The sequence below is a fragment of the Trichosporon asahii genome (genome assembly GCF_000293215.1).
Source record: "Trichosporon asahii var. asahii CBS 2479 unplaced genomic scaffold scaffold00051, whole genome shotgun sequence".
NCBI classification, from domain to species: domain Eukaryota; kingdom Fungi; phylum Basidiomycota; class Tremellomycetes; order Trichosporonales; family Trichosporonaceae; genus Trichosporon; species Trichosporon asahii.
In genome coordinates this window covers 696767-719615 of record NW_014040873.1, presented here as the reverse complement: position 1 = coordinate 719615, position 22849 = coordinate 696767, and the positions used below count along the sequence as shown (strand labels likewise).

The window sequence follows — 22849 nt, the reverse complement described above, 5'->3', positions numbered from 1 at the left end:
AACTACTCCGAAAGAGACCTCACTCTAGCAAGATAACGTGATCTCTTCTGTATCATGTCCGGTGTAGGCCGCCTCAAGTTTAAGGGAGAGAAGTCGAAGAAGAAGAAGCGCTCTCACCGTGAGAAGCGTGACGATGGCGATGAGCTTGATGCTCTGGCTAGGGAGGACCCAAGGGGTGAGTTGCTCTGCGCGGACTGGCTCTCTATTTTCAGTGACAGCTAACTGTCAGGATGGATGTTCCCTGCGAAGAGTGACGAGGTGACTGGCCCAACGCTTGTGCTGCTCCCGACTGAACCGCTGAGCTGTCTTGCTGTGAGTAGTTATTCCCGTGCGGCTGTTTCCTGAGTTTAGAGAAGGGCTGATCAGCTGACGTGCAGTGGGATCCGACGCGAGAGCGAGTATGCGCGGCACCGCTCGACCTGCCGGAAGCACCGGAGGGCTTCAACGAGCTGTCCCCCTCCGAGGTGCTCAGCTTCGTCGAGCCGTCCGACGTCAACCACGTCTGGGTTGTCTCTCGGCTGGCGGGAAGTAACGGCGTGTCTCTCCGAAGCGCGACGGGCGGTTTCCTATCCGCACTGCCGAGCGGCAAGCTGGATGTGTCTGCGAGTCGCGGACCTCTCGAATCATTCATCACCGAAGTCATCCCCTCTGACTCTGCTTTCCCCGGCTTCGCGCTCAAGTCCGAGCCAAGTGGCAAGTTCCTTCTCGCTGACAAGCCGGACAAGGAGACGGTGCTCGCTAAGAAGACGGAGATCCGGTGCGACGGGGATGAGCCACAGGGTGGCATCCGGGTTAAATGCCAGCGCGAGTTCGTGCTGAAGGTTCGCTTGCAACAGCTCGACGGCAAGGATAGCAGCAAACGGCGACTTCTCGAACCTGACGGTCCAGAGGAGGGAAGTGTTGAGGATGAGCTGAGGCGAAAGTGAGTGTTAGCTTTTATCGACGGCTTTACGTATGAGCGACAGCTGAGCTGACATCTCAGCTCCCAATATCAGGCTTGGGGTGGCGGCGTGCACAAGGTTTCTGACAAGGACCGACGCGAGCTGAAGCGCGCGAAGAAGGATGGGCGTGTTGCCGAGGCTATGCTGGATCGGCGATCCAAGATGAAGAGGTAAGCTGGGAGTGGTTGCTCGTGCAAGCTAACAATGCAGCGATAAATACTGTTAGAACGCCGTCGCTCGGTGTCACCCTGATCCGGACCGAGCTATGGAGTGACTTGCGCGGCTGGGCTGACGAAGCGGGCCGATTTTGCCTGCGTCGCTGGATGAGGCTGCATGAGCTAGTAAACCTGACATGCATGTACTTGTACTTTTCTGTGGTTGCGGCGTGGGTCGGATGGTGCACTGTAGTGCCCGCACTAGCGTGCATGGTTGCGTGACAATTGCAGATTATGCGATGATGATGAAGTCCGTCTCCGGCGCAAACGCTGGGTGACGATCGAGGCTCACGTGCGGTGGCCAGAATGCTGGTGCTGGGTGGGACCTGGATCCAGGAGGCGGCAGGCGCGCAGGCGGCAAACGCTGGTGCACGAACGCTTACACAGAGCTTAGAGCCGCCACCCATGTACCGACGGACTCGACGTCAATGTGAGCCTTGCAATCTCCCTTCCACCTTCCACACGACCATACCTACCGATCACTGTCTTCAAGTCGCGACCCTCGCGGCATAGACTTTCCAACCGATGCCTGCACGGTTGCCCGCTCTCCGCGGTCCCGTTCGGCCAAGGCACCTCTGGGCGCTCGCGACCCTCTCGATCGTCACCTTTGCAGCACTCTTCCCATCACCAACACTAGCCGCCCCGACCCAGGGTCTCCTCGACAATGCCGGACCTGATGCAGGATACTCGGACGAGGACGACTACAACCGCATCGTCCGCGAGGCGTGGGCACGCATTGCCGACCCGGTCGAGCCGTGGAGCATGTCCTACGTCAAGGCTGCAGCTGAGCCGGACACGGGCTGGATCTCGCACTGGTTCTCGATGGGTGGTGAGGGAACTTTGACTGTCTACGTGAGTGTTGCTGGCTGAATCTGAAACTGACTGTCTCAGCTCGGTGACTCCAACATCACGCTCCCACACCGACCTGCTGCGTTCCCGACTTTCCTTCGACCGGACACTGAGCTTCCAGTCAACGGAACGATGGTAGCGTTCCAGGACCTCCCAGACCCCAAGTCCGATCTTCACCAGCTCCGACTTCGGTCGACCGGCTCATCGGGATGGAGGGCAGGCGCTACAGGCGCGAGCTCGGGCTTCAGCGCGATCGACTCTGAAGCGCATGAGAACAACCGCCCGTTATCACGGCCCCGCTCAGACCACCCTCCACAGCGCGCGTGTGTGCCCCCAGCTTGGCCACCCATCCGCCCCTCGCCGCCCCAGCCGCCCTATGTCGTCGCCTTGGTGGAGAGGGGGGACTGTGACTTCGCTACCAAGGTCCTGGCTGCTCAGGAGCGGGGGGCAGCAGCCGTAGTCGTGGGTGACAGCCCTGCTCGGGCCGGTGAGACAGACGAGGAGGGTCGGAAACGGGAGAATCTCATCACGATGTACTCACCGGAGGACACGACCAACATTATCATCCCATCTGTCTTCGTGTCTCGAGCGAGCTACCTTACCCTGCGGGACATGCTCAGCAACCACACCAAGTTGAAGGTGGAAGTTGGAGAAGCCGACGACGACGGCAAGTGAGTGTACCAGCTCCCAAGGGGCCTCGCCTTGTGTAAGCTGACAATTCAGCACTCTAGGCAGTCTTCTGACATTTGCCCTCCTGATGCCCTCGTTGTTCCTTCTTGCTACGATTGCTGCGCATCGTGTGCGCATCCACCGGTACGTCTTTGCGGAGAAGATTGAACATGGCAATTCCTAACACAGTCTCAGGCAGCGCGAGGCAAACCGTGCCCCTCCGACGGTCGTGTTATCTCTCCCTGAGCGAGTGTGGACGCCAGACATTGTATGGGAGAAGGACGAGACGGACGACTCAGATGCTGGGCTGGACGACGAGCATCGCAAGCCCGATGACTCGGAGCAGGCGCCGAAGTCCCCGGAGAATGAGCTCCATCGCTCGACTTCGGCAGGCGAACCGCTTTCCGGCGACGACATTGTTCCTGGTACCAGTGGCATTGTGGTGGAGACGATCCCGGCAATCGACTCGGCGACTTCTCCTCCTCACCGCCGCACAGGCAAGCAGCGACGGAAGAGCAAGCGGTACTACTCGAAGGACGAGTGTGCGATCTGCATGGAGAACTTTAGCCGCGGCGAGATCGTGCGCATTCTGCCCTGCGGCCACGTGTTCCACAAGGACGAGTGTGATGAGTGGCTGCTGAAGTGGCGCAAGCTTGTGAGTCCGGAGTGCAACTGATGACGTCTCAGCCAGTGAACGCCGCTGACCTATTTCAGTGCCCTACATGCCGTGCAGACGTCACTGTGTCTCCGGGGGACATGTCGGCTTCGACCACTTTGACGCCCGTTGTCGACGCGCAGGCTGCTCGCACGGACTACGGCGCGACCGGAACAGTCGCCGGTGAGGGCGCCGAGGCGCCGGACGGAGGCTCTCGGCTCGCCTGGCTCGGCCAAATGCGTGACCGTGCGATCGCCCGGGCAGGCGCGGCGGTCTCGTCCGTGAACGACAGCTTGCGCGCCATCGTCCGGGGTGACAATGCGCCACCGGCGCGTCCGGCGTTGGACGAACGCACGCCGCTGCGCGGCACCGATGTCTGAGCCACCACATCTCGCACGCCAGTGCCATGTCTTTCCTACCCACTACCTAGCCCGCTAAGCTCACACCCCTATTCCCCAAGAGATATCCCACAGACCACACACTCTCGTTGGCAATTCGATCTGATCATTTCACCCACCCACACCTCTCATGATTACGCGATGACCAAGCCTCACCACGCTGTCCATTTCCCTCCCCTATCGCTTCGGATCGGCTCGCAGCGAAGCAGACGAGCACGGATGCGACGCGTGAGGCTATGCAGTGAATGCGTGTGTTGGCTATTATGTATTGTTGTACGGTTCTATGATGCGACAACGTGCCATCATCACGATGTCCGTGTGCATACCACACCAGATCGCTTACTCGTGCCGAGTGTGGAGGTCAGGCGAGACACATGGATGAGGAAGAGGGTAGTCGACAGCGGAGGGAGACGATGACGCAGAGCAATGCGGTGAGGGATTAAGTGCGTCGCCGCACAAGACAGCCGTCAGCACTAACACTTAGCGGCGCCAGCGGCAGTTCCGGGTGGGCCCAGGTGGGCCGGGAAAACGACACCTTTCTCGTTCCAGCTCCAGTTCCAAGCACTGGTCACACCGTCACTCTCGCAGACTCTGCGGACTCACTGCCCCGGACGGACCAACTGACACCAGATCCATCGAAGGGGGCCAACACTGATGCGATCAGTTTGCGGCAGGTCGATTGCACCGAGCCCGGCGTCTGACTTTGACTCACGCAAGCACTTGCGTATCACCTGGGTGCGCATCACTGCATCGCCGCCTTGTCCACACAACTGTCGTACTGTACAGCCGTGCACACACGCTTGGCTCATCCTGGGGACTGACATGATTCACTGGACTGACGTTACGCAGCCCACACGCTCAAGAGCTGCAGATTCAAGACCCACGCACCTGCGCACACCTGCGCACCCCCGCACACGCACTCACACTCTAACGGATCGGCGGCAACAGACACAAATTGATCGCTGCGACCACACAGAGCTCGATTCCTCCGTAGGCTCCCTGTCGCCCCTTCCTTCCTGGGTTCACGGGGGCGCAGGGGGACTTCGAGGCCCTCTCCACCAGATGACGCGCCCCTCGGGCCAAATACCGTGTCGAGGTGTTCAACACGACTCGGCGGCTGCGGGCGGGGCGTCGCGAATGACGGACAATCGTTCTGAAGGGCATGAGGGGCGCCGGGGATCCAGGAGTCGTGAGGAACGATGAGGAACGATGAAGGGGGAGGATCGGGGGGAAGCGAAACGATGCGCGCCGAGTGGAAAGGAGCGCAAGGCGGGCGACCAGAGAGACGAAGGAGCCAAAGGGAGGGCGTATCTGCACATCTTCGCTCGTCTGTCTAGAAGTCAGTCAGACCCGTTCGGATCATCGACATTGCGCCGCGTGCTCCAGATGCCTGCCCGGCTCTGCGGCTCTGGGGCCGGGAGGCGACTTACTGCGGGCGCGCTGGTGACCCGCTGGAAGACCCGAGGGAAGCGGAGCGAGAGGGGGGGATGAGTGGACACACGGAGGAGAGGGAGCGAGAGCACGACAAACAGCCTCGTACACCCCCCTCACACTGTCCCCAACACCGCCGTGAGCACGTCCTCGCCTCCCTTTGCCTCATGGGCCTTGCGCAATACGCCGAGTGGCTAGATCAACGCACGCAGCGCACATCCTCGCAACAACTGGGCGGCCGAGGGCATAGGGCATGCCACCTCGATTTTCCCCCACCACTCACTCCCACCGCCCGGCAAAACAACAGAAGAACACCCACCCAACACTCAGAGGGGCGTCATCATCACAAGAGTATGTGGGCACAGCGGCACAGGTCATGACTCAGACAGCAACAGAGAGAACTCGCCAGTGCCCTCTCCCTCGTCCTCTCCATGCTCAAGGATAACAAGTGTTCTTGAGCGCCTCGCCCTCAACGCCTTCGCCTCACCGACGTCCAGACGTCCAACGCCTCCCACCAGCCCAGTCTGCTCACTCAGCATCACTGCTCTTCGTTCATAAACGTATCCAGCTCCGCAGCGCAGCCCCCCCTCGCCCCTCCCCTTCACCCCTCATCGCCCCTCCAGTCGCCCGCGATTAAACCTGGGTCGACCCTCCTCGACATCCACGCCCGGTACGTCTTTCTCCCTCTTACCCTAGCAACCGCTACGCCTGGCGCTGCTGGCGTTCGTTCGCAGCTACGCCTGTCGACGCCGTCGTCTTCCACGACCTCTTCTTCCCCATTTTTACTATCGTTGTCATCCTTTGCCCCTATCATCTTGTTCGCCCCTCATCCCCGCCAAGCGACGGGAGATCATCAACCGGGCCCCCACTGAACACTTTTGACAGCCTTAAGCAGCTCGCCCTCCGTAGCCTGTTCGCATTCGCTGACGCAGCAGCGATCACGAGTATCCTCGATTTAATCGAAACTCTGAGCCACTGCCAGACCGAGAGAAAGGGCCAATGTACGGCTTCTCGAGCTACGGGCGGATCACGTCGCCCGACTCTGCGCCGTCGTCGCCGGTCGACGGCACCGGCACTGGCGGCACGGGAGGCGCTGGCACTGGCAACTCGACGCCCTCGGTCCAGTCCGCCACCATGGATGGCCTCGAGCCCGCGCCCTCGCAGCAGACCCAGCCTGCTCAGTCGGCGCCGCAGCAGACTCCCCAGCACCAGACCCCTCAGCAGCAGCAGCAGCAGCAGACGCCCGGTACGCCAGTGACTGCGAACATGGGTGCACCCGATGGCACCCCTGGAGTGCTCCATGCGCCGACTCAGCAGACTCAGCAGACACAGCAGTCGTCGCACTCCCAGCAGCAGCATTCTCCTCCCCAGTTGCACACCCAGCACACTCTGGCTCAGCCTGGTCAGCAGCCACAGACCGGTCAGCAGCCCCAGCAAGGTCAACAGCAGCAGGGACAGCAGCAGCAGCAGCAGTCTCAGCCCGGCCAGCAGCAGCACGGTCACCACCAGCCTGGCCAGTCCGGCCAGCCGGGCAGCCACCAGCTCTACCCGCCCACCGCGGGGACGTTTGCGCCTCCTCCCCCTCCTCACATGAACGGGATGTACTTCTCTGGCGGAGTGTGGGGCTCTGCACTCGACCCGGCGCTCGAGTTCTCGCGTGCTCACCAGCAGCACTCTCAGCACCCTCAGCACCAGTCTCAGCATCAACAGCAGCAGCCGACGGACCCCTTGCTCATGTTCCCCATGGGCTACAACTCGCGGCGCCGTGACGCTCGCTACCCCGAGACCGGTGGCCAGAACCACTTTGTGCACACGCACCCTTCCCCGACTGACAGGAAGTACGAGCAGCACTCTGCACCCACTCGCCCCGGCCCCAGCGTGACCGGCAGTGGCAGTGGCAGCGGCAGCAGCGGGCAGCAGTACAGGGAGAACGGCCTGAACCACGACGACCCCAACTACGACTACGGGGGCAGCTACGAGTATTACGGCAACGCACCCGGCGCGCCGGGCGAGTACCGCTACCCCACGGCTCAAGCGCCCACGATTGACGGGTACGTGCCGCCGCGCCTGCGTCCGGCGCCGAGCCAGCGCCTCTGGGACGAGCAGTACACGAACGGCTTCCACGAGTGGAACCACCACCACGCCCAGCACCAGCACCAGCAGGGAAGCCACTCCCACTCGCCCAGCATGCAGGACCAGCAGCTGCCTGGCGGGGGCATGAACTCGCTCGGTCTCGGCCTCATCCACTCCAACCCTGGCGCACCTGCCGGGCACGCGGGAGGCTCGATGCCGCCGCCGCTCGCGAACCACAGCAAGAACGGCCCCCCCACCGCCGGACCTAGCCAGAGCGGAGAGAACAAGAGCCCCACCAGGCGCATGGCTAGCGCTCCCACCACGGTGAGTCCCGTCAACAAGGTGAGAGCGAGGCTGCCCGAAACGACTGGAGGAAAGCTGACAAGCAGCGACGGTTCCAGTGCGACGACTGCGGCGAGGCGTTCACTCGCCGGAACGATCTGCAGGTGCGTAGACTAGCTTGCGCATGGTGAAATTAGCTGACAGAGCAGCGGCACCGCCGGAAACACAGTGAGTACGACGTCGTGCAGTGATGGGTGATCTTCTGGTGTCGAAGGTGGCGGGTGTGGCGGCACAACGCCGAGGATTGCCGAAGCGGAGGCCCGTGGCTGCGATCCGGTCGGCATGACCTCATCCGTCTGGGTGCGCCGGAAGCATGCCCCCTTCGAGACAAGCGGTGCAATGAAGCTGGAAGCCCACTGATCGGAAAGCTAACAAACAGCCGGCGAGAAGCCCTTCGTGTGTCCCGTCTGCGGCCATGCCTTTGTGAGTTGCCCCTTGCGGACGTGAAGAACTAACCACAGGCTCGCAAGGACAAGCTCCTCATGCACATGCAGCGCACCGAGTTGTGTCGCTCTCGCGCTCCTCCGCGCCAGCCTCGCGGCCGCCGTGGCTCCTCGAGCGCCAACTAGTGCAGCCTCTCTCCAACTCGGTCAGCACTGCGCTCTCCGCCACAAGAATCCCCGCCGCTCTCGGCTCTCTCGGTCTCTTTCGGCGCTCTCGAGACGTATTCGGGCGTCACTACTGGAAGATCCCTACGCATCAAGTATCAAAGCAAACCACCAACGACCACCATACAGCTAGTTTACCGCATACACAAGTCTCGAGGACATTTCTGCCCCCCTCTGGCCTCTGCCGAAGGTGGAACCCAAGGGGTCACTTCATTTTCTCTTTTCTTCAAACGGGTCAACTCATCTGCGCTTTTCTCCTTTCCTTTTTATCTGCGTATATAGTCTAACCAAGCCAAGCTCTCTACACCCCATCTCCTCCCTCCACTTCCTCTTCCTCACCCACTCAACGCCATCGCTCCCCTCACTACCCATGGCTCCGTACTCCTCGAACTCTCGCGCTCATCGCCGAGAATCAAAGCTCCATCATCGCCTAACCATCTACTCTAAACTCTACGCCTATGCACCACTACCCCGTCCTGGGCCGATACAGGGCCCTACCCCGTAAAGTTTGGCTATCGTATCCTGCCATGCCATGAGATGTAAATATATGCCGCAACTCGCGCGCTCGCACACTACATAGGATTGTTGATGGCCCCCAACGGCGACACCAGCGAGCCCCTGCAAAGGCCAGACTGCTTCTCTCTGTGTCGCGGACTTCGATACATGATGGTACTGGCTACTTGGTTCTTCTTCTACTGATACGTCTACTGGTGTAACTGTTGCTCTCTACTGTTTCCTCTCATGAAGCTGCTCAAAAAGCATTCTGCGCGGCTCTACTCGCCAAAGCCCCACCCATCCTCAGGGAGGAAGTACTCGCCCTCTAGCCCCGCCTTCCTCACAACAAGCGCCTCGACGCATACGAGCTCCTCCACCGCGCCATCGCCTCCCTCATCGCCTCCCTCCTCCTGCGTCTGGCTGGCGGGGAGCCTGAACCCAGCGGGCGACCGGGACCGCGGTGAGCGCGGCGACGGCTGGTCCTCGATAACATCTGCAAAAGAGAGCGATAACGAGTCGAGCGGTATGCGCAGCCCGTCGACGAAGGTGTCGTCGGGCGTGCCCTCGCCTGGGCTGTCGTCGAGATGTGCCGCAACGCTGGAGCGTCCCGAGGAGGAAGGCTCGAGGTGGTCGAACCGATGGCTGAGCGTGCTGCCTGGTCGCGAGCTGGGGCCGCTCCCACCGTTCAGGCCATTAGCAGGGCTGCTCCCACTGAGCCCGCTCGGCGACGGGGACTGCTCGCCCTCGTCGAAGAACGAGTCGAACGGCGTCGGGCTCATGCCGTCTCCGCGCATGAGCTCCATGCGCCTCCTCTCCTGCCTTTGCGCGGCGCGGCGGCGCTTGTCGCTGCTCTTCTTCACCCCGGCATTGCCGCCGATGTAGCTGCCGGCGGCGTACTTCTTCTTCTCCTTCGTGGGCGCGGACGCATCGAGGCTCTTGGTGCCTCTTCTCGGGCGCCCGAACTCGTCCAGATCGGGCCGGCGCGCCTTCCAGCTCCCGCTGCATGCGCCTGCACTCCCACTCCAACCTGAGACGCTCGAGGCGGCCGAGTCCGAGTCGGAAAACTCGGTCAGGACAATCTCCTTGAGCACCAGCACCGTCGCGCCGACCTCGCTCGCCATGCGTTCCAGCGTGCTCAAGGAGGCGTCCATCTCAGGCCGCGTTAGGCCAATCACGCTTCCGTCGTCGCCCAGGCCGAGCTCGTAGATCGCCTCATTCCGGCCCTGCTTCAGCCGCCACATCATCTGCGTCACGAGCCGGTCGAAACGCTCGGGTTCGGGGTCGATGAGTTTCAGCTTGTATTCGACGTGGCCGTCGCGGTCTCGCTCGGCTGAGAGTTTCGGCGACCCGCGCCCCGGGAAAAGGAGGTGGCGCACCGCGTCGGCGCCGGCGAGCTGACGCTCCCACTCGCGCAGGGCGGAGGAGGTCAGTGCCGACGGCGCCGGGGTTAGGGACGGCGTCGTCTGCAGACTGTCCGCTATGGCGTGCCATGGTGAGGGTCGCGGCTCAGTGAGGGAAAGCGAGGAGCCGTAGGATGACGAGACTGCTGACGCCGAGTCAGGCTGTCGTTGGGCGGCGTGGGGTGGGCTGAACGCGTATGCTGACGACGAACCCTCGACGGGTATTGTCGCCGCGGCACTCGCGACGCCCTTGCTCGCGCGCGGGGAGACTGCCATGCGTGGCCCCCGCCGTAGAATCAGAGGTACGGGTATGGTTACGATATTCGGTACGCAGTGGAGAGAGCGGGGAGCACTGGCTGTCAGCTATGCCCCTGTGAGGATGATCCTGCGGTCTGAAGCCACAAGGGAGCGCCACCTTGTACTCCCAAGCTTGCGGACAGTCTTTCAGAGTGGCAGACTCACTTGCTTCTGGTGCTGCCGAGCACCGTAGGTTGTTCGTGATGCGACGGTGGCAAAGGATGTGGAGGCGGGGAAACGAGATATGCAAGTGTGTTGCCGTAATGTTGGGAGTCGCCGCCCAGAAAACTGGCAGAAACTCTCAAGTATCGAGGGAGTGAGCGAGCTGTGGCCCGCCCGGCGTTCGATGCGGTACGGCGCTAGCGAGATGAGTCGAGGTTCAAGACGAGATCGAGTCGGTCGCGGTCTCATACTCCTCGGTACGTCGCTCCGTATCTAGGGTCAATTTAGCGATTGGTGAGATGAGCCCACGTGGGAGATCGGATTTGCCCAGGGGTCGGTGGCGTGTGCGTCAAACCTTCCCACCAACCGCCTGGGCATCCGTTTCGTTTCCAACTTTGAGCTACGCGGCTACGACAGCAAGAGGTCCAACAGTTGCGACGGCAGAGAACAATAATGCAGCCTGGAAACACACACATACGTATGGCAAAAGAGTAGAAAGTCCTGTACAATGGTAACTAGCCCATGATGCATTAAACTACGGCCCGCCTGATCCGACTATACATCGTCTATTAAGCGGTTGATACAAATATTTACTGCTTGAACAGGTGACGCTCAGCCGCCTTCGCGACAACGTTGGCGTCCGGGAACGCGAGCTCCTCAAGCGTCTGAGCGTACGGGGTCGGGACGTCGGCACCAGTGATGCGCTCAGGGGGAGCGTCGAGGAAGTCGAAGGCGGGCGACTCGCACACCTGGGCGATGATCTCCGATCCAACACCGAACGCGGGGAAGCCACCCTCAACCGTGATGAGGTGGTTCGTCTTCTTCACCGACTTGATGATGGTGTCGATGTCGAGCGGGCGGATCGAGCGGAGGTTGATGACCTCGGCGCTGATGCCCTTCTTCTCAAGAGCCTTGGCGGCCTCGAGCGAGTCTCCGACAGCCTTCGAGTGGGCGACAAGAGTGATGTCGGTACCCTCACGCTCGACCTTGGCCTTGCCAATGGGGATGACAAAGTCGTCGGACATCTCCTCCTTGGTCATCGGGAACGACGAACCGTAAAGGAGCTCGTTCTCGAGACAGACCGTGGGTCCGGGCTCACGGATACAGGCCTTCAGGAGACCCTTGGCGTCGGCAGAAGACCAGGGAGAGACGACCTTAAGGCCGGGAACGCTTCCGTACCAAGCGGCGTAGCACTGCCCGTTAGCGACGCCGCGTCAACAGAAGGAAGAGGAAGGAAGGTACGAGAAGAGGAAGCAGGAAGGCGGAGGAGCAGGTCGGAGGTATGGTGAACGCCAGTGTCCTCAGACTGCAATAGCACCACAAGTACCGGCATCGCAGTCGCCACAGCATCGAGACTGGGAACAGTTCCGTGCCCCGGACGCTCGAGCATCGGGCCAGGGAAGGCGCGGTAATGGACGGAGTTTAGGTAGTAACTCACCTGAGAGTGCTGGGCGGCAACACCGGCAGCGGCACCGTTGGGGCCACGGAAGGTGACGGGGCAGTGGACAGTGCCACCGGACATGTAGTAGAGCTTGCCAGCAGAGTTGATGATCTGGTCGATGGCCTGCATCGCGAAGTTCCAGGTCACTGAGGATGGTTAGTGGCTGGCGACGTCATGACCCTAGCGGACGGTCATGTCCGCTAATTCCCGTGAAGGGATTTCGCAAAACTCACTGAACTCGCACACGGGGTGAAGACCTCCGAGGGCAGCGCCGACAGCGAGACCGGCGAATCCAGACTCAGTGATGGGGGTCTAAAGAGATTAGATCAAAATTGTCACCAGAAACGGGCGCAACTCACGTCGATAACACGCTCCTCACCGAACTTGTCCAGAAGACCCTTAGTGACCTTGTAGGCACCGTTGTAACGAGCGACCTCCTCTCCCATGACGAAAACCTTGTCGTTGCGGTTCATCTCCTCCTCCATGGCGGCGTTGAGAGCCTCACGGACAGTCTGAACGGGTTAGCGCATGCATACATCGAAACCAGACGCCCAGAAGGAGTGCCCTGTGAAAAAGCCGATGGCCCAATTATCCCAAGGTGCGGGGCCGGCGGCAATGGTCGTGCGCCGCCCAGGCGAACTCCGGTGCGCTGGGCTTCTCGGGATAGACTCACCATGGACTCACCACCGCCCTCAGCCTCGGAGCTGGCCATGCGGCGCTGCTGCTGGATAGAGCTGAGGAGGTAGCGGGACGGGGAGGCGGTGACGCGGGCCATGGGGGTGGTAGCCACGGCGGCGCGGGAGACGGCCGCCGCGGTGCTGAGCTGCCGGGGGACGGCGACGCGAGGGGCGAGGGCCCGGGGGGTCAGACGAGAAATGGCTGAGCGGGACGCCATGGTGTGGATGGAGGATGTGATGAGGATGAGAAGAAAAGTCTTGGTCGATGTTATGTCGCCGGTGAGGTCAGTCGGTCTTGCACCAGTCTGTGGGGTGGGGGAAGACGCTGGGTTGCGGGCCGTCAGCCCCGGCTCGGCACGGCAGTGCGGCAGCGGCGGCAGCCAGGCGCGGCACTCCCCTCGAGAATCCCACCAAAACCGGGGCTTGCTTTGGGTGAGCCCTGCCAGAGCCTGCCATATTCTGCATCACATTCCCTGAGTCCTCCACTGGGGATCGCGGAGCGGGCTGTCCGTCAGCCTGCCAGATTTCGAATCCGCGTCACGTGAACCCCTATCTAAGAGATAATTTCCATTTCCGAGCCGGAGTGTTGTCGTCCACAGCCGCTCGTTCAAGCCGATATCCAAGTTGCATTCTCCGATCACCGCAAAATAAAGATCACTCAGCGTCTAGCGTTCGTTGATCCAGTCCGCCAGACAGCTAGACAGCCAGACAGCCAGACCAGCATGATCGCACCTCAAGTTTTGGCGCCTCACATCGCCCACCTCACGGCGGCCTCGCCCTTGCAGGCTGGCCCGCTGTCCACTGCTCTCTGCGACCTCTCTCTCGCCGTGCAATGGTGTGAGCTCCATCCGTTGCAGCTCCCCGGCACCCAGTGGGTTGCCGTTGTTGGACGCAAGAGGAAGGACGTGAGTTGACCGGAATCGGACTTACGATCCCGTACTAATCGTTATCTCCTTCCGCTTCTTGGAAACTGACTGTCAGGACCCCCTCCGCGCCGTGCTTCCGTTGCCTCTGCACACGACCGCCCTCACTCCCAAGGAGCTGCGGACCATCTTCGCGTCTCTGCTTGAGATCACTGTTGACTCGCTGCCTGAGGCTCTCCCTCCCCTCGCGCCCAGTATGGCCGACCTCCGGATCCAGTTGGCGGACAAGACTGGCGAGAAGCAGGAGGTCGACGAGGAGCCCGAGTCGTCCGAGGTGAACGACACCTTTGATCCCGACACCCTTTACGTCGCGATCAATGACCCCGATTCCACTGTCGTCTACTACAAGCTGTCGCGAGGTATCCGCAAGCCTCATGACATTCCGGACGAGTGAGCGGCGAGGCGGCGAGGCGACGAGAGCGACTCTTATTCATTACACATGGGCATCGAGGGCATTGACATGGCAGCTGTGTACCAGATCTTTGTTGTATAATTATGCATGTTGGGCTTTTTGGGTGTAAGATTTCGCTGTTACACTGTGAGCGCCGGTGCCCCAGTTCAACTCGTGCGTACAGTGGCTAGCCTTTCGCGCACAGTCGCAACGCCAGGACATGCCGAACACACAGGTTGCAGTATCAAGGCGTGTACAGTTACGCCCAGCTATGTGCCCTGCGCGGCGCGCGGCGTCTGCGATCTGTGGTTGGGCGTGCGTCTTCTGAATGCGCCGATCAATGAGATGTGGTGCACCCATCTATTGAGCGCCTTGAATGCGCCAGCCTAGGTGCACGCGATGTCTGGCCACGGTGGTGAGACATGTACCTGGTCGGCTAACAAAACAACGGTTGGCTTGGTTTAGGCGTGCGGAAGCTAAAATCTGAGCAACGCATGAGGTCATGTCGATTCCCGATGTTAGGCGTGGGCGTCTAGTCCCACCTTGTCCGCTCAACCGGCACCGGCCACCAACTGGCTGCTCCTACGCGTTGGACAACCTTCTCCCACCGTCATCCATCCCACCAACACACTGTTCAGCTACCTCTACTCTGTCCCGACCCTCCTAATCAACCTCTATTTCACTGTGCTCTGTTTCTTTCCGTCCCCCATACCTCCCTCACAGCTCTCCGACCTCCTTCATCCTTTCCCCCACGGCGGCTCTCACTCGATAAGAGCTGCACAGCTCCGCGACTCTGCCCGCCCCAGTCGACTGCCCCGCTCGCATCCATGTCGGAACAGCGGAGGTCTTCCTCTCCACTGTCGTCGGCGTCGCCGTCACCGGTGCAGGAGCCGACCGCGAACGGTGACCCGCCTCCCGCACCCCTCCACCTTGGTCCCGCCGCCGACATCCTGGACAATGACAACGATGAAGGCGACCTGGTCGGAGGGAGCAGCCCGACAACCTTAACGGAGCCTTTAACCGACAGCGAGCTCACCGATGACGAGGATGACGTTGATGATGTCCCCCAGCAGGCTGATGGTACGGCTGAGGAGCCAGGCAACGATGCCCAGGACGAGGAGGAAGCCGACGCGCCGGCACCAGAAGACACTGCTGACGAGACACCGGTCGGAAAGCGGTAAGTGAATGCATGATGGTTGTGGTGCTGATGTGTGCAGGCCGTCCAAACGGCAAGCGTCGCCGTCCCCTTCGCTGACGCCACCGCCCCCTTCGGACCCTCCCCACAACGACAACCTTCCCTCCTCACCTATGGACAAGGAAGGCGACGATGACGACGAGCCGATGCTCGAGGAAGGCGCCGAGGAAGATCCGGAGACTGCTCCAGCGGAGCCTGTCGTCAAGGAAGAGGAGTCGCATCCAGCCGACGATGAGCCCGAGGCGGATGGCGACATCACCATGCGTGCTGAGGACAACGAGGAGGCGGCCGACGACGCGGAGGGAACGATCACGGCTGCAGTGACCGAGAATGAGGCCGATGTCGAAGACGCTGCCGAGCCCGAGGAAGAGCCAGCCGCAGACGAGGAGGAAGCTGCTGCAGAGGTCGAAGTTGAAGGTGCGTTCGTTCCCTTGCATGGATTTCGCTGACATCAGACTCAGCATCAGCTGCCCCATCACGCGCGTCAGGTCACCACTCGTCTCACGCTCCCGGCCCCAGTACGGCAGCCATCCGTGCTATGGTTGCTCTGGAAGTGAAGTTCGCTGCTCTCCGTGACCGACTTTACGTGGAAAGATTGGAGGAAGCTGCCAAGGAGGAGGAGATGATCCTCAATGGTGAGTCTTCACTATGGCGGAGGAAGTAGGCTGACGCATAGGCACACATCCGGCGCTCCTGCAGCTCAACAAAATCGTAGAGGCACGCCGCGAGCGGCTTCACGAGATTGCTCTTCGTCGATATGAGGAGAGTTTGGCCGATCTCAAGATTTGGCGCGATGTTGAAACAAAGATCTCATGGCAAACCTGGACTGTGAGTTGACGGCTTGTGGACTCGATCGGTGCTAATGTTTTAAGGATCAGCGTGACCAGATGCACTGGGAGGAGTTCGAGCAGACTTGGAGCAAGCGCCGGCGGTTGGCTCGCGAGAAGAATGAGATCGAGACACCAAAAGTTCAGCGTCCCGTTCCCAAAGTCGAGAAGCCGCCGAAACCATTCGACTGGTCTCCGGGACCTGTGCCATCTCGCCTGACGACGGAACAAGGCTTGGCCGACCTCAGTGCGATAGACGTAAGTGTAGTATCTGGACACCCGCTAACGGGTCATAGGCCGCTCGCCAACAGCAGCAACAGCAGCAGCTGTCACGTCATGCGTCACCAGCGATGTACGGAGGATATGCGGGTCCCTCGACCTCCGCCTACGGTTATCAAGCCCCCGGCCAGCACCCTGCTTCGCACCTGCACATCGACGATGACCCGCGGCGGCATCATCATTATAGCGCGCCTGTGCAGGTGCCGCGCCAGCAGCACCGACAAATGCAGCCCAACGTCCAGGCGGAACCATCTGCACCATCTCGATCGGTCGCGTCGTCGTCGTCCTCATTACCGCAGAGTGGTCCCTCACGAAAGACGTTAGGCACAGAAGCCTTCGCCGTGCCTCGAAGGGAGGTCGTGCCGCAGACCAATGGCGGCGGTGACAAGCAGCACGTCAACGGGCATTCTCAGCAGCCGTTAGGGGGCGGACATGGTCCGTCCAGCCAGCCGTCATTGGGCGGCGACGTGAAGCCGTCAATACAGGGTTCCCAGCAAGGGGGCAGCGGTGGCGAGCGGGCGAACGCGTCTGCCCGCTTCCCAGGGTTGGCCGACTATCTGAGTGGGTCGGCCACGCCTCCGCAGAACTCTTTCCAGCACCATCTTCTGAACTCTTCGGCGGCGCAGAACGCGGGCTCCAAGGGTGCCCCGGCACCTCCGGCTATGTCAGCAAGCAGCGGCGCACCAGGTGCGCTGAGCTCCTCATCGTTAGGTGGGATCAGTCGTATGTGGATGGCGTAGCTGACCTTAGCCCGGCCGTTCTCGCAGCCGCCGGCACCACAACCGAGAGCAGCCAATGTCGCGCGCAACTAGGCGCTTAGTTTTACGCTACGGATTCGTTCCATCATGTAACACGTAATCATGTCTGCGCGGAGCGCGCGGGAGGACTGACGGGGCACTAACCGGGTCCCAGGATGATCTGACAGCAGAGAGAGGCGCCAGCTGGGCAGTACCCGTGCAGCAGTAGGTGACTTCAAAACTTCTAACATTCTTTCACGATTACGATCGTCAACTATCTTCAACTACAGACTTAGTTGTTGGAGTTGAGGGCCTTCTTGAGGTCGCTGGCGCGCTGGTTGGCGGCCTTGCTGAAGTCACTGGCGAATTGGCTGTCGAGCTTGGACGCAGTGTTGGCGTCGCCGGAGACCTCCTTGGCGGTCTCCTCGACAGCCTGGTACGCCTGCTTGGCCGACTGCTCAAGCTCCTTCTGGACGTCCTTGGCCGAGGGCGCCTTGTCCCCGAACACGGCCTTGAGGCGGTTGGCAATGTCCTCAGCGTATGGCTTGGCGTTCTTGGAGATGTCATCGAGAGACGACTCCATCGCGCTGGCGGCGTCCTTGACACCGGCGTTGAACTGGGAATCAGTTCCGGTTCAGTTGGAAAGGCTCAAGGGATAACTCACGCTCTTGTTCACCTGCTGGATCGCCTCGTTCCAGTTCTTCGGCAGGCTGTCATCGGCGCGGACGGCGGAGGTGCCGAAGGCGCGGGCGCTGCAGCGGGTCATGACGGGGCGCGCGGCGGCGGCGCGGAGGGCGACGAGACGAGCGGGAGTCATTGCGGATGGGTGTGTTCGTTGGGTTGGGACTTTGGAGAGTGCTTGAGGGATGGAGATCAGACCATGTCAACTCCTGCCTCTTATACTTGCTGGTCCAGGGGGGTGTTAAGTGGGAGGTACACTGCAGAGGAGAGCCGTTGCCGAGCTCCCCGCGCTCCGCTGAGTGCGATGGGAGCTCGGCGAGCCAGCAAGAATGTGAGGGAACAACACTCGTCCCACCCAGTTCCCCAACCAGCAGCATGACACAACATACCCAAGCTCGCACCGATGGCGTAGACCGCCGTCGCCTACCGCCAGAGGTGAATATGACGGAGACAGAGAGGCCCAGAACGGCATGTGTAGGCCCACTCATCCGCCGTCTGAACTGATGATAGCGGTCGCATGGCTTCGGTACCACCGGGCGAGGCACGCGGATCGCGGTCCCCTAGTCTGTCATGTTGGCCCGCAACCGCTTGCAGATCACTAAGGTACCACCGACATGCCGAAGACAATTTACTTCAGGCCTGCATGGGCCAGTGCAGCAGGGGCGTAGCAGGGCGTACGTTGTGCGGCACGAGTGATGTGATGATGGAGACCGACATCATTACACTCGTCGCTCGGTGATCTCAGCCTGCGTACTCGTCAGTTGCACTTGGTAGGGTGAGGGGCCGCTCTTGGTACGCCTCTGCCTGTGATATCAGTTCTATAATGGACGCCGAGGAAGACACCGAAGGCCCACGAAGTCCTGCTCGAGGCTGTCGTTTGGTGGTCTGTGGCTGTGACAGGCGCTGGCGCAGGCTGAGGCGTGATGTCGATCGCAATATCATAGGCTCGGTCAGTCGGAACGTCGCGGAACATTAGTCCGGCGGTAAGGTGGGGGACCGTATTGCTTTCCGCGGCCAGAGTCCAGTCTCAGTAGCGATAAATAAAGCCAACTTGTTGTTAGCCATGCGCTTGGATCCGACAAAGACGTTCCCTTCATACAGAAGTGTGAGCAATGTCAGCGGGCAGAAGAGAGCAACAGTTGGATGTAATCGCCTTATCTCGGCTCCCCGGGCTGCAGTTAGCCAACCTGCCAGCGACCTCACTGCCCTTTGCCTTCAGCTGCCTTCCTCCCCTCCTCTCCGGAAACACATGATATGTTGTCCCTCGTGTTAGGCGCTAGTCGCGTCAAGCACCGCGTTTCGATCGAGGCATGTACACATGCTCTGTCCTTTGGAACACCCCGCGCACATGCACCCAGTGAGACTTCGGAATCGCACGTTGCCCTTCCTCCACCCTCTCACAGTGAGCATGACGTCACACGTGCATGACCCAGAGGAGGGGGGCGGATTAGGAGAAACCCGGTCCTCGATTGGTCACCTGGTCCCTTCACACGGTGCATCACGACGAGAGCCAGAGCCAGACGCGCTGTGGCCGCTGTGCCGGCCAGGCCGCCGCTGCGTTGCGTCGCAGCGCTGCACGGCACTGCACCGGGCACGCTCGCTCGCTCGCTGGCTCGGTTTGTTTTTCTTTTTCTCCACTCACTCGTCTGCGTCCCAAGCATCCTTCTGCTCAAGTCGACTTGCACCATGGGCTCCCTCGCTCCATTCACCCTCAAGGGCTTCTACCTCCTCACGTGGGGCAACGCTCTCGGCTCCAACGTCTGGAACACCATCGTGAGTTCACATCAAGCGTGAGGAAGGGGGGACTCATTCCTCCCTTTTGACCCAGTTATCAACCCCGACGCTACGACGAGGGCATGAGCAGAGCAGGAGGAATGTTGGATCGCTGGACTACAGCCCGGAGATGTGGATGCCGGCCTGGACGCAACAGGCGAGGGGGGGTGGAGACGGAGCTCGATGATGCCGATGCACATGGCAGCGCTCGGCTCGCACGTTCCTCTCTCTTTCCGATGCGCGTGTGCTTTCCATTTGCCGGATGGTGCCATGCCGGCGTGCCCCCTTGCTATATGCTAGCATTCTACCCTGATGGTGCTGGATTATGAGACTTTGAGATCTCGTACATTACGGTCCTCACGTTGCCACTCCCGCGTCGATGCTGGGGCTTGAGTGCGGCTGTCCTGTCACCCAATGCTCATGACGGGCAGTGCTCTCTGCTGCTCAGTTTCATCCCTTTTCTCCTCGCGCCGCTCTTGCTCTTATCCTCTGTAAGAGTCTCGCTAACTTCAGTCCGGCTTCAAGGCCTACTCCTCCGTCCCCAAGGAGACCTTCTCCCTCCTCTCGTCGGTTCAGCAGCCCCTCTACCTCCAGACCCAGGTCACCCTCACCACCCTCCTCCTCGGCACCCACCTGAACTTCCACCGCTCGCTCCTCCACACCCACAAGTGGTGGCAGCACGAGGAGGGTGTCCAGGCCCTCCTCGTCCTCGGCGCCTGGGCCCCGACCCTCATCAACGCGCTCATTGTCGGCCCCGCCTGCGCCCGTGCCGCCATTGACCGCGCCGGCCTCGAGAAGGTCGAGGGCAAGGACGCCTCGTCGCCTGCCGCGTCTACCGAGCTCCAGAACGCCAACACCCGCTTCCAGCTCTACCACGGCATCTCGTCGGCCCTCAACGCCGTCTCCCTGATCGCCCTGACCACCCTCGGCCTCGCTATCTCGGCTTAATCTAAGAAATGAATCATTAAAGCATCGTATGAGAGGAAGCACAATACACTGCATCGCTTAAACTAATGTCTATCGCGGGATTCTAACAGTCGGGGTTGCTCGAAGAAGAGCAGAGTCCAAAGGCTTAGACTCGGGCAGCTGGCGCACAGCGCACTCAAGTCACAGATCATGGACAAGAAGGGGGGCAGAGGTGCAGGGAAATCGTCGCTACAACACGAATCATGACTGTACAGTTCATAATCTCACAGGTTCCCTTGCTCCTCATACGGGGTGGGGTTGGTCGTACACTCGTCGTCACACTACAGCACGCTGGCTTGCGGGCGTTAACGCGCACCCGCGGTTACCTCTGCTGGTAGCCGTACGCGGGCGAGCCATAGGACTGGGGCGGAGCATACTGCGCCGGCATCTGGTACGGCGTGTCGAGGCTGGCGCGGACCTGGGCGTACGGGTCGGCATAGGCCATCTGCATCGTGCGGCTCTGCGCCTGGGCGCCGGGCATGTCGCCGTCAAAGGCGCCGTAGACGTCCACGCTGGGGCGGGCGAGGGCCGACTGCTGCATCTGCTGCACGGCGGGGTTCACGCGCGGCGCGGGGGCGGCGTGACCAGAGTAGTCGACCGTGGGCATCGGGGGGCGCTCCTGGTGCTTGTCGTCGAAGACGTCGTCGTGGCCCACCTTGGCGTAGCCACCCGTTGCGATCTCGAGGTCCGTGTCGTCCTCCTCCTCGGGAGGAATGAAGCGCGGCTCGCGGCGCAGGCGGCGGCGCTCGTCACGGAAAGCAATGGCAGAGAGAGCGACTAAGACAAGCCAGCACGCGAGGGTGAACCAGTCAAAGATGGCCGAGGCCTGCTTCGTCTTGCACCAGCCAGGGAGGGCATCCTTGTAGTCATCGCCGCGGTCGTCGTCCGCGCTGGGGTCGTTGTCCGGGTTCTTGCAGCCGGGGTTGCCGAAGCCGCTGATGGTCGTGATCAGAGTGACAATGATCTGGAGCAGAGCACCGAAGGAGTTCAGGATGACGTGGGAACGGGGCTGAGCCAGGAACTGGGCAGCACGCTTGCACTTGTCCCATCTAGGTATGGTCAGCTTATGCACAAAGCGCTACATGCTAGCTCCAAGTGCATGCGTGGATGTGCGGAAGGATGGTTCGGTGTGACGTTGGGAATGGGCGACATGGTAGTTTCACACTAGGGGAGCGCGTGTGATTTTGATTTTCCTCAGGGGCAAACGACCAGCCACCCGATATACCACGGACCGATCACAACAATGCCCAAACTTGCGCTCTTCCACCAAAGCTACTCGTGCGATATGAGACTCACCGGTCATAAGCAAGCGGAATGGCGAGTAGGCATGCAGCGAGCACAAAGTTGAATAGAAGGATGAACAGCGAGAAGCCGACTCCTCCGGCTGTTGGGCGTCAGTGCACCGCTCATTCTCTCCAAGATGCAGATACTCACAAACCTTGATCCACTTGGCCTGGAAAGCCGCGACAGCAGCCATGAGACAGATGCTCAGAAAGGTGAAGAAGAGGATGCCGAGGTGGGCGCCAATCTGCAGACGGTTTAAACTGGGCTCGCCGCCCCGGTTACGGGCTTCTCGCTCCTCGACAGCAGCGTTCGACAGCTTCATTAGTTGCGTGTCGGACTTGCGCAGCTTGGCCGCCTTGCTCAGCTTTGCTGTGCCGGCCGACAGCTTTTCTTTCATTCCCTCCACTGCAGTGTCAGTTGTGATCGGGATACGCAACTTACAAGCCATGGTTGGTGTTGTTTGTGTCCGGGCGGTTGGTCCTTCCCTAGGATACTGTTTGTGTAAACAAAGCGCAGAGGCAGCTCTGGTTGCGACTGTTGTCGTTCTGCTCTATGTCAGCTTTCGGAACGCATTCTGGACGCCGCATAAAGTGCCTATAACTCACAGAGTAGGTTTGATATGGTAGAGATAGGTGAGGTGAGGAGAGGAGAAGCTCGTGAGCTATGTATGCGGATGGAAGAAGCAGGGGGCACTGGCCTGTGTTTTGCTGTGCATGACGGATTGAGGGTCCAGCGCTGGACAGCCATCACACCCCGTGTCCCAGAAGTGAAAGCGGATGCTTTTTCCCTCTGCGCTCGTGCGCACCCTGCCCTCGTCACACTGCGAACCTCTCGTCAATTAGTAATGTTTCCATCACAGACTCACCCGGAGCCTCAGGCGACGTGCCTGGCGGACTTGATGCTGTGTACTACCTGGACTTGGCACCAATCCGCGAGTATTGCGCAGCGAACCAGTGCCGCTTCCATCAATATCTGACAACACCACACACGCATGCGTCAGGCCTCGACTCTTGCTACACAGAAGAATGTATTGCGATAAATGCTAACATAGGCATGGTTACAAATGGTTGACGATATTATTAACCCCTCTCCTGATACCAAAATCAACATTCAACCTCCCCTTGCGCTCGCCTCCCCACC

General features: G+C 60.7%; 10 protein-coding genes across 10 annotated transcripts; 6 read left to right on the top strand and 4 right to left on the bottom strand.

Annotated features, from left to right (window-relative positions):
- Positions 1-54: 54 nt before the first annotated feature.
- A1Q1_02652 (uncharacterized protein) lies at positions 55-1115 on the top strand (the record flags this gene model as incomplete). The annotated part of the gene is made up of 4 exons (XM_014323913.1): positions 55-175; positions 230-312; positions 378-922; positions 983-1115. 4 exons carry the CDS (start codon positions 55-57, stop codon positions 1113-1115), a joined length of 882 nt encoding a protein of 293 aa, XP_014179388.1.
- A 566-nt stretch (positions 1116-1681) lies between these two features.
- A1Q1_02651 (riken protein) lies at positions 1682-3709 on the top strand (the record flags this gene model as incomplete). Its single annotated transcript, XM_014323912.1, has 5 exons — positions 1682-2002; positions 2048-2676; positions 2729-2818; positions 2870-3329; positions 3389-3709. 5 exons carry the CDS (start codon positions 1682-1684, stop codon positions 3707-3709), a joined length of 1821 nt encoding a protein of 606 aa, XP_014179387.1.
- A 2448-nt stretch (positions 3710-6157) lies between these two features.
- On the top strand, positions 6158-7690 carry A1Q1_02650 (uncharacterized protein; the record flags this gene model as incomplete). The annotated part of the gene is made up of 1 exon (XM_014323911.1): positions 6158-7690. The coding sequence occupies one exon, from the start codon at positions 6158-6160 to the stop codon at positions 7688-7690; it is 1533 nt and encodes a 510-aa protein (XP_014179386.1).
- A 1264-nt stretch (positions 7691-8954) lies between these two features.
- A1Q1_02649 (uncharacterized protein) lies at positions 8955-10352 on the bottom strand (the record flags this gene model as incomplete). The annotated part of the gene is made up of 1 exon (XM_014323910.1): positions 8955-10352. One exon carries the CDS (start codon positions 10350-10352, stop codon positions 8955-8957), a length of 1398 nt encoding a protein of 465 aa, XP_014179385.1.
- A 773-nt stretch (positions 10353-11125) lies between these two features.
- Positions 11126-12871, bottom strand: A1Q1_02648 (pyruvate dehydrogenase e1 component beta subunit, precursor; the record flags this gene model as incomplete). The annotated part of the gene is made up of 5 exons (XM_014323909.1): positions 11126-11728; positions 11974-12122; positions 12210-12288; positions 12336-12488; positions 12650-12871. 5 exons carry the CDS (start codon positions 12869-12871, stop codon positions 11126-11128), a joined length of 1206 nt encoding a protein of 401 aa, XP_014179384.1.
- A 504-nt stretch (positions 12872-13375) lies between these two features.
- A1Q1_02647 (uncharacterized protein) lies at positions 13376-13970 on the top strand (the record flags this gene model as incomplete). The annotated part of the gene is made up of 2 exons (XM_014323908.1): positions 13376-13558; positions 13635-13970. 2 exons carry the CDS (start codon positions 13376-13378, stop codon positions 13968-13970), a joined length of 519 nt encoding a protein of 172 aa, XP_014179383.1.
- Positions 13971-14794: 824 nt separating this feature from the next.
- On the top strand, positions 14795-17008 carry A1Q1_02646 (uncharacterized protein; the record flags this gene model as incomplete). The annotated part of the gene is made up of 6 exons (XM_014323907.1): positions 14795-15144; positions 15185-15579; positions 15624-15797; positions 15878-15990; positions 16041-16247; positions 16286-17008. The coding sequence occupies 6 exons, from the start codon at positions 14795-14797 to the stop codon at positions 17006-17008; spliced, it is 1962 nt and encodes a 653-aa protein (XP_014179382.1).
- Positions 17009-17297: 289 nt separating this feature from the next.
- On the bottom strand, positions 17298-17771 carry A1Q1_02645 (uncharacterized protein; the record flags this gene model as incomplete). Its single annotated transcript, XM_014323906.1, has 2 exons — positions 17298-17621; positions 17670-17771. The coding sequence occupies 2 exons, from the start codon at positions 17769-17771 to the stop codon at positions 17298-17300; spliced, it is 426 nt and encodes a 141-aa protein (XP_014179381.1).
- A 1601-nt stretch (positions 17772-19372) lies between these two features.
- On the top strand, positions 19373-20407 carry A1Q1_02644 (uncharacterized protein; the record flags this gene model as incomplete). Its single annotated transcript, XM_014323905.1, has 2 exons — positions 19373-19459; positions 19973-20407. The coding sequence occupies 2 exons, from the start codon at positions 19373-19375 to the stop codon at positions 20405-20407; spliced, it is 522 nt and encodes a 173-aa protein (XP_014179380.1).
- Positions 20408-20747: 340 nt separating this feature from the next.
- On the bottom strand, positions 20748-22157 carry A1Q1_02643 (uncharacterized protein; the record flags this gene model as incomplete). Its single annotated transcript, XM_014323904.1, has 3 exons — positions 20748-21474; positions 21722-21809; positions 21860-22157. The coding sequence occupies 3 exons, from the start codon at positions 22155-22157 to the stop codon at positions 20748-20750; spliced, it is 1113 nt and encodes a 370-aa protein (XP_014179379.1).
- Between the last annotated feature and the right edge of the window lie 692 nt (positions 22158-22849).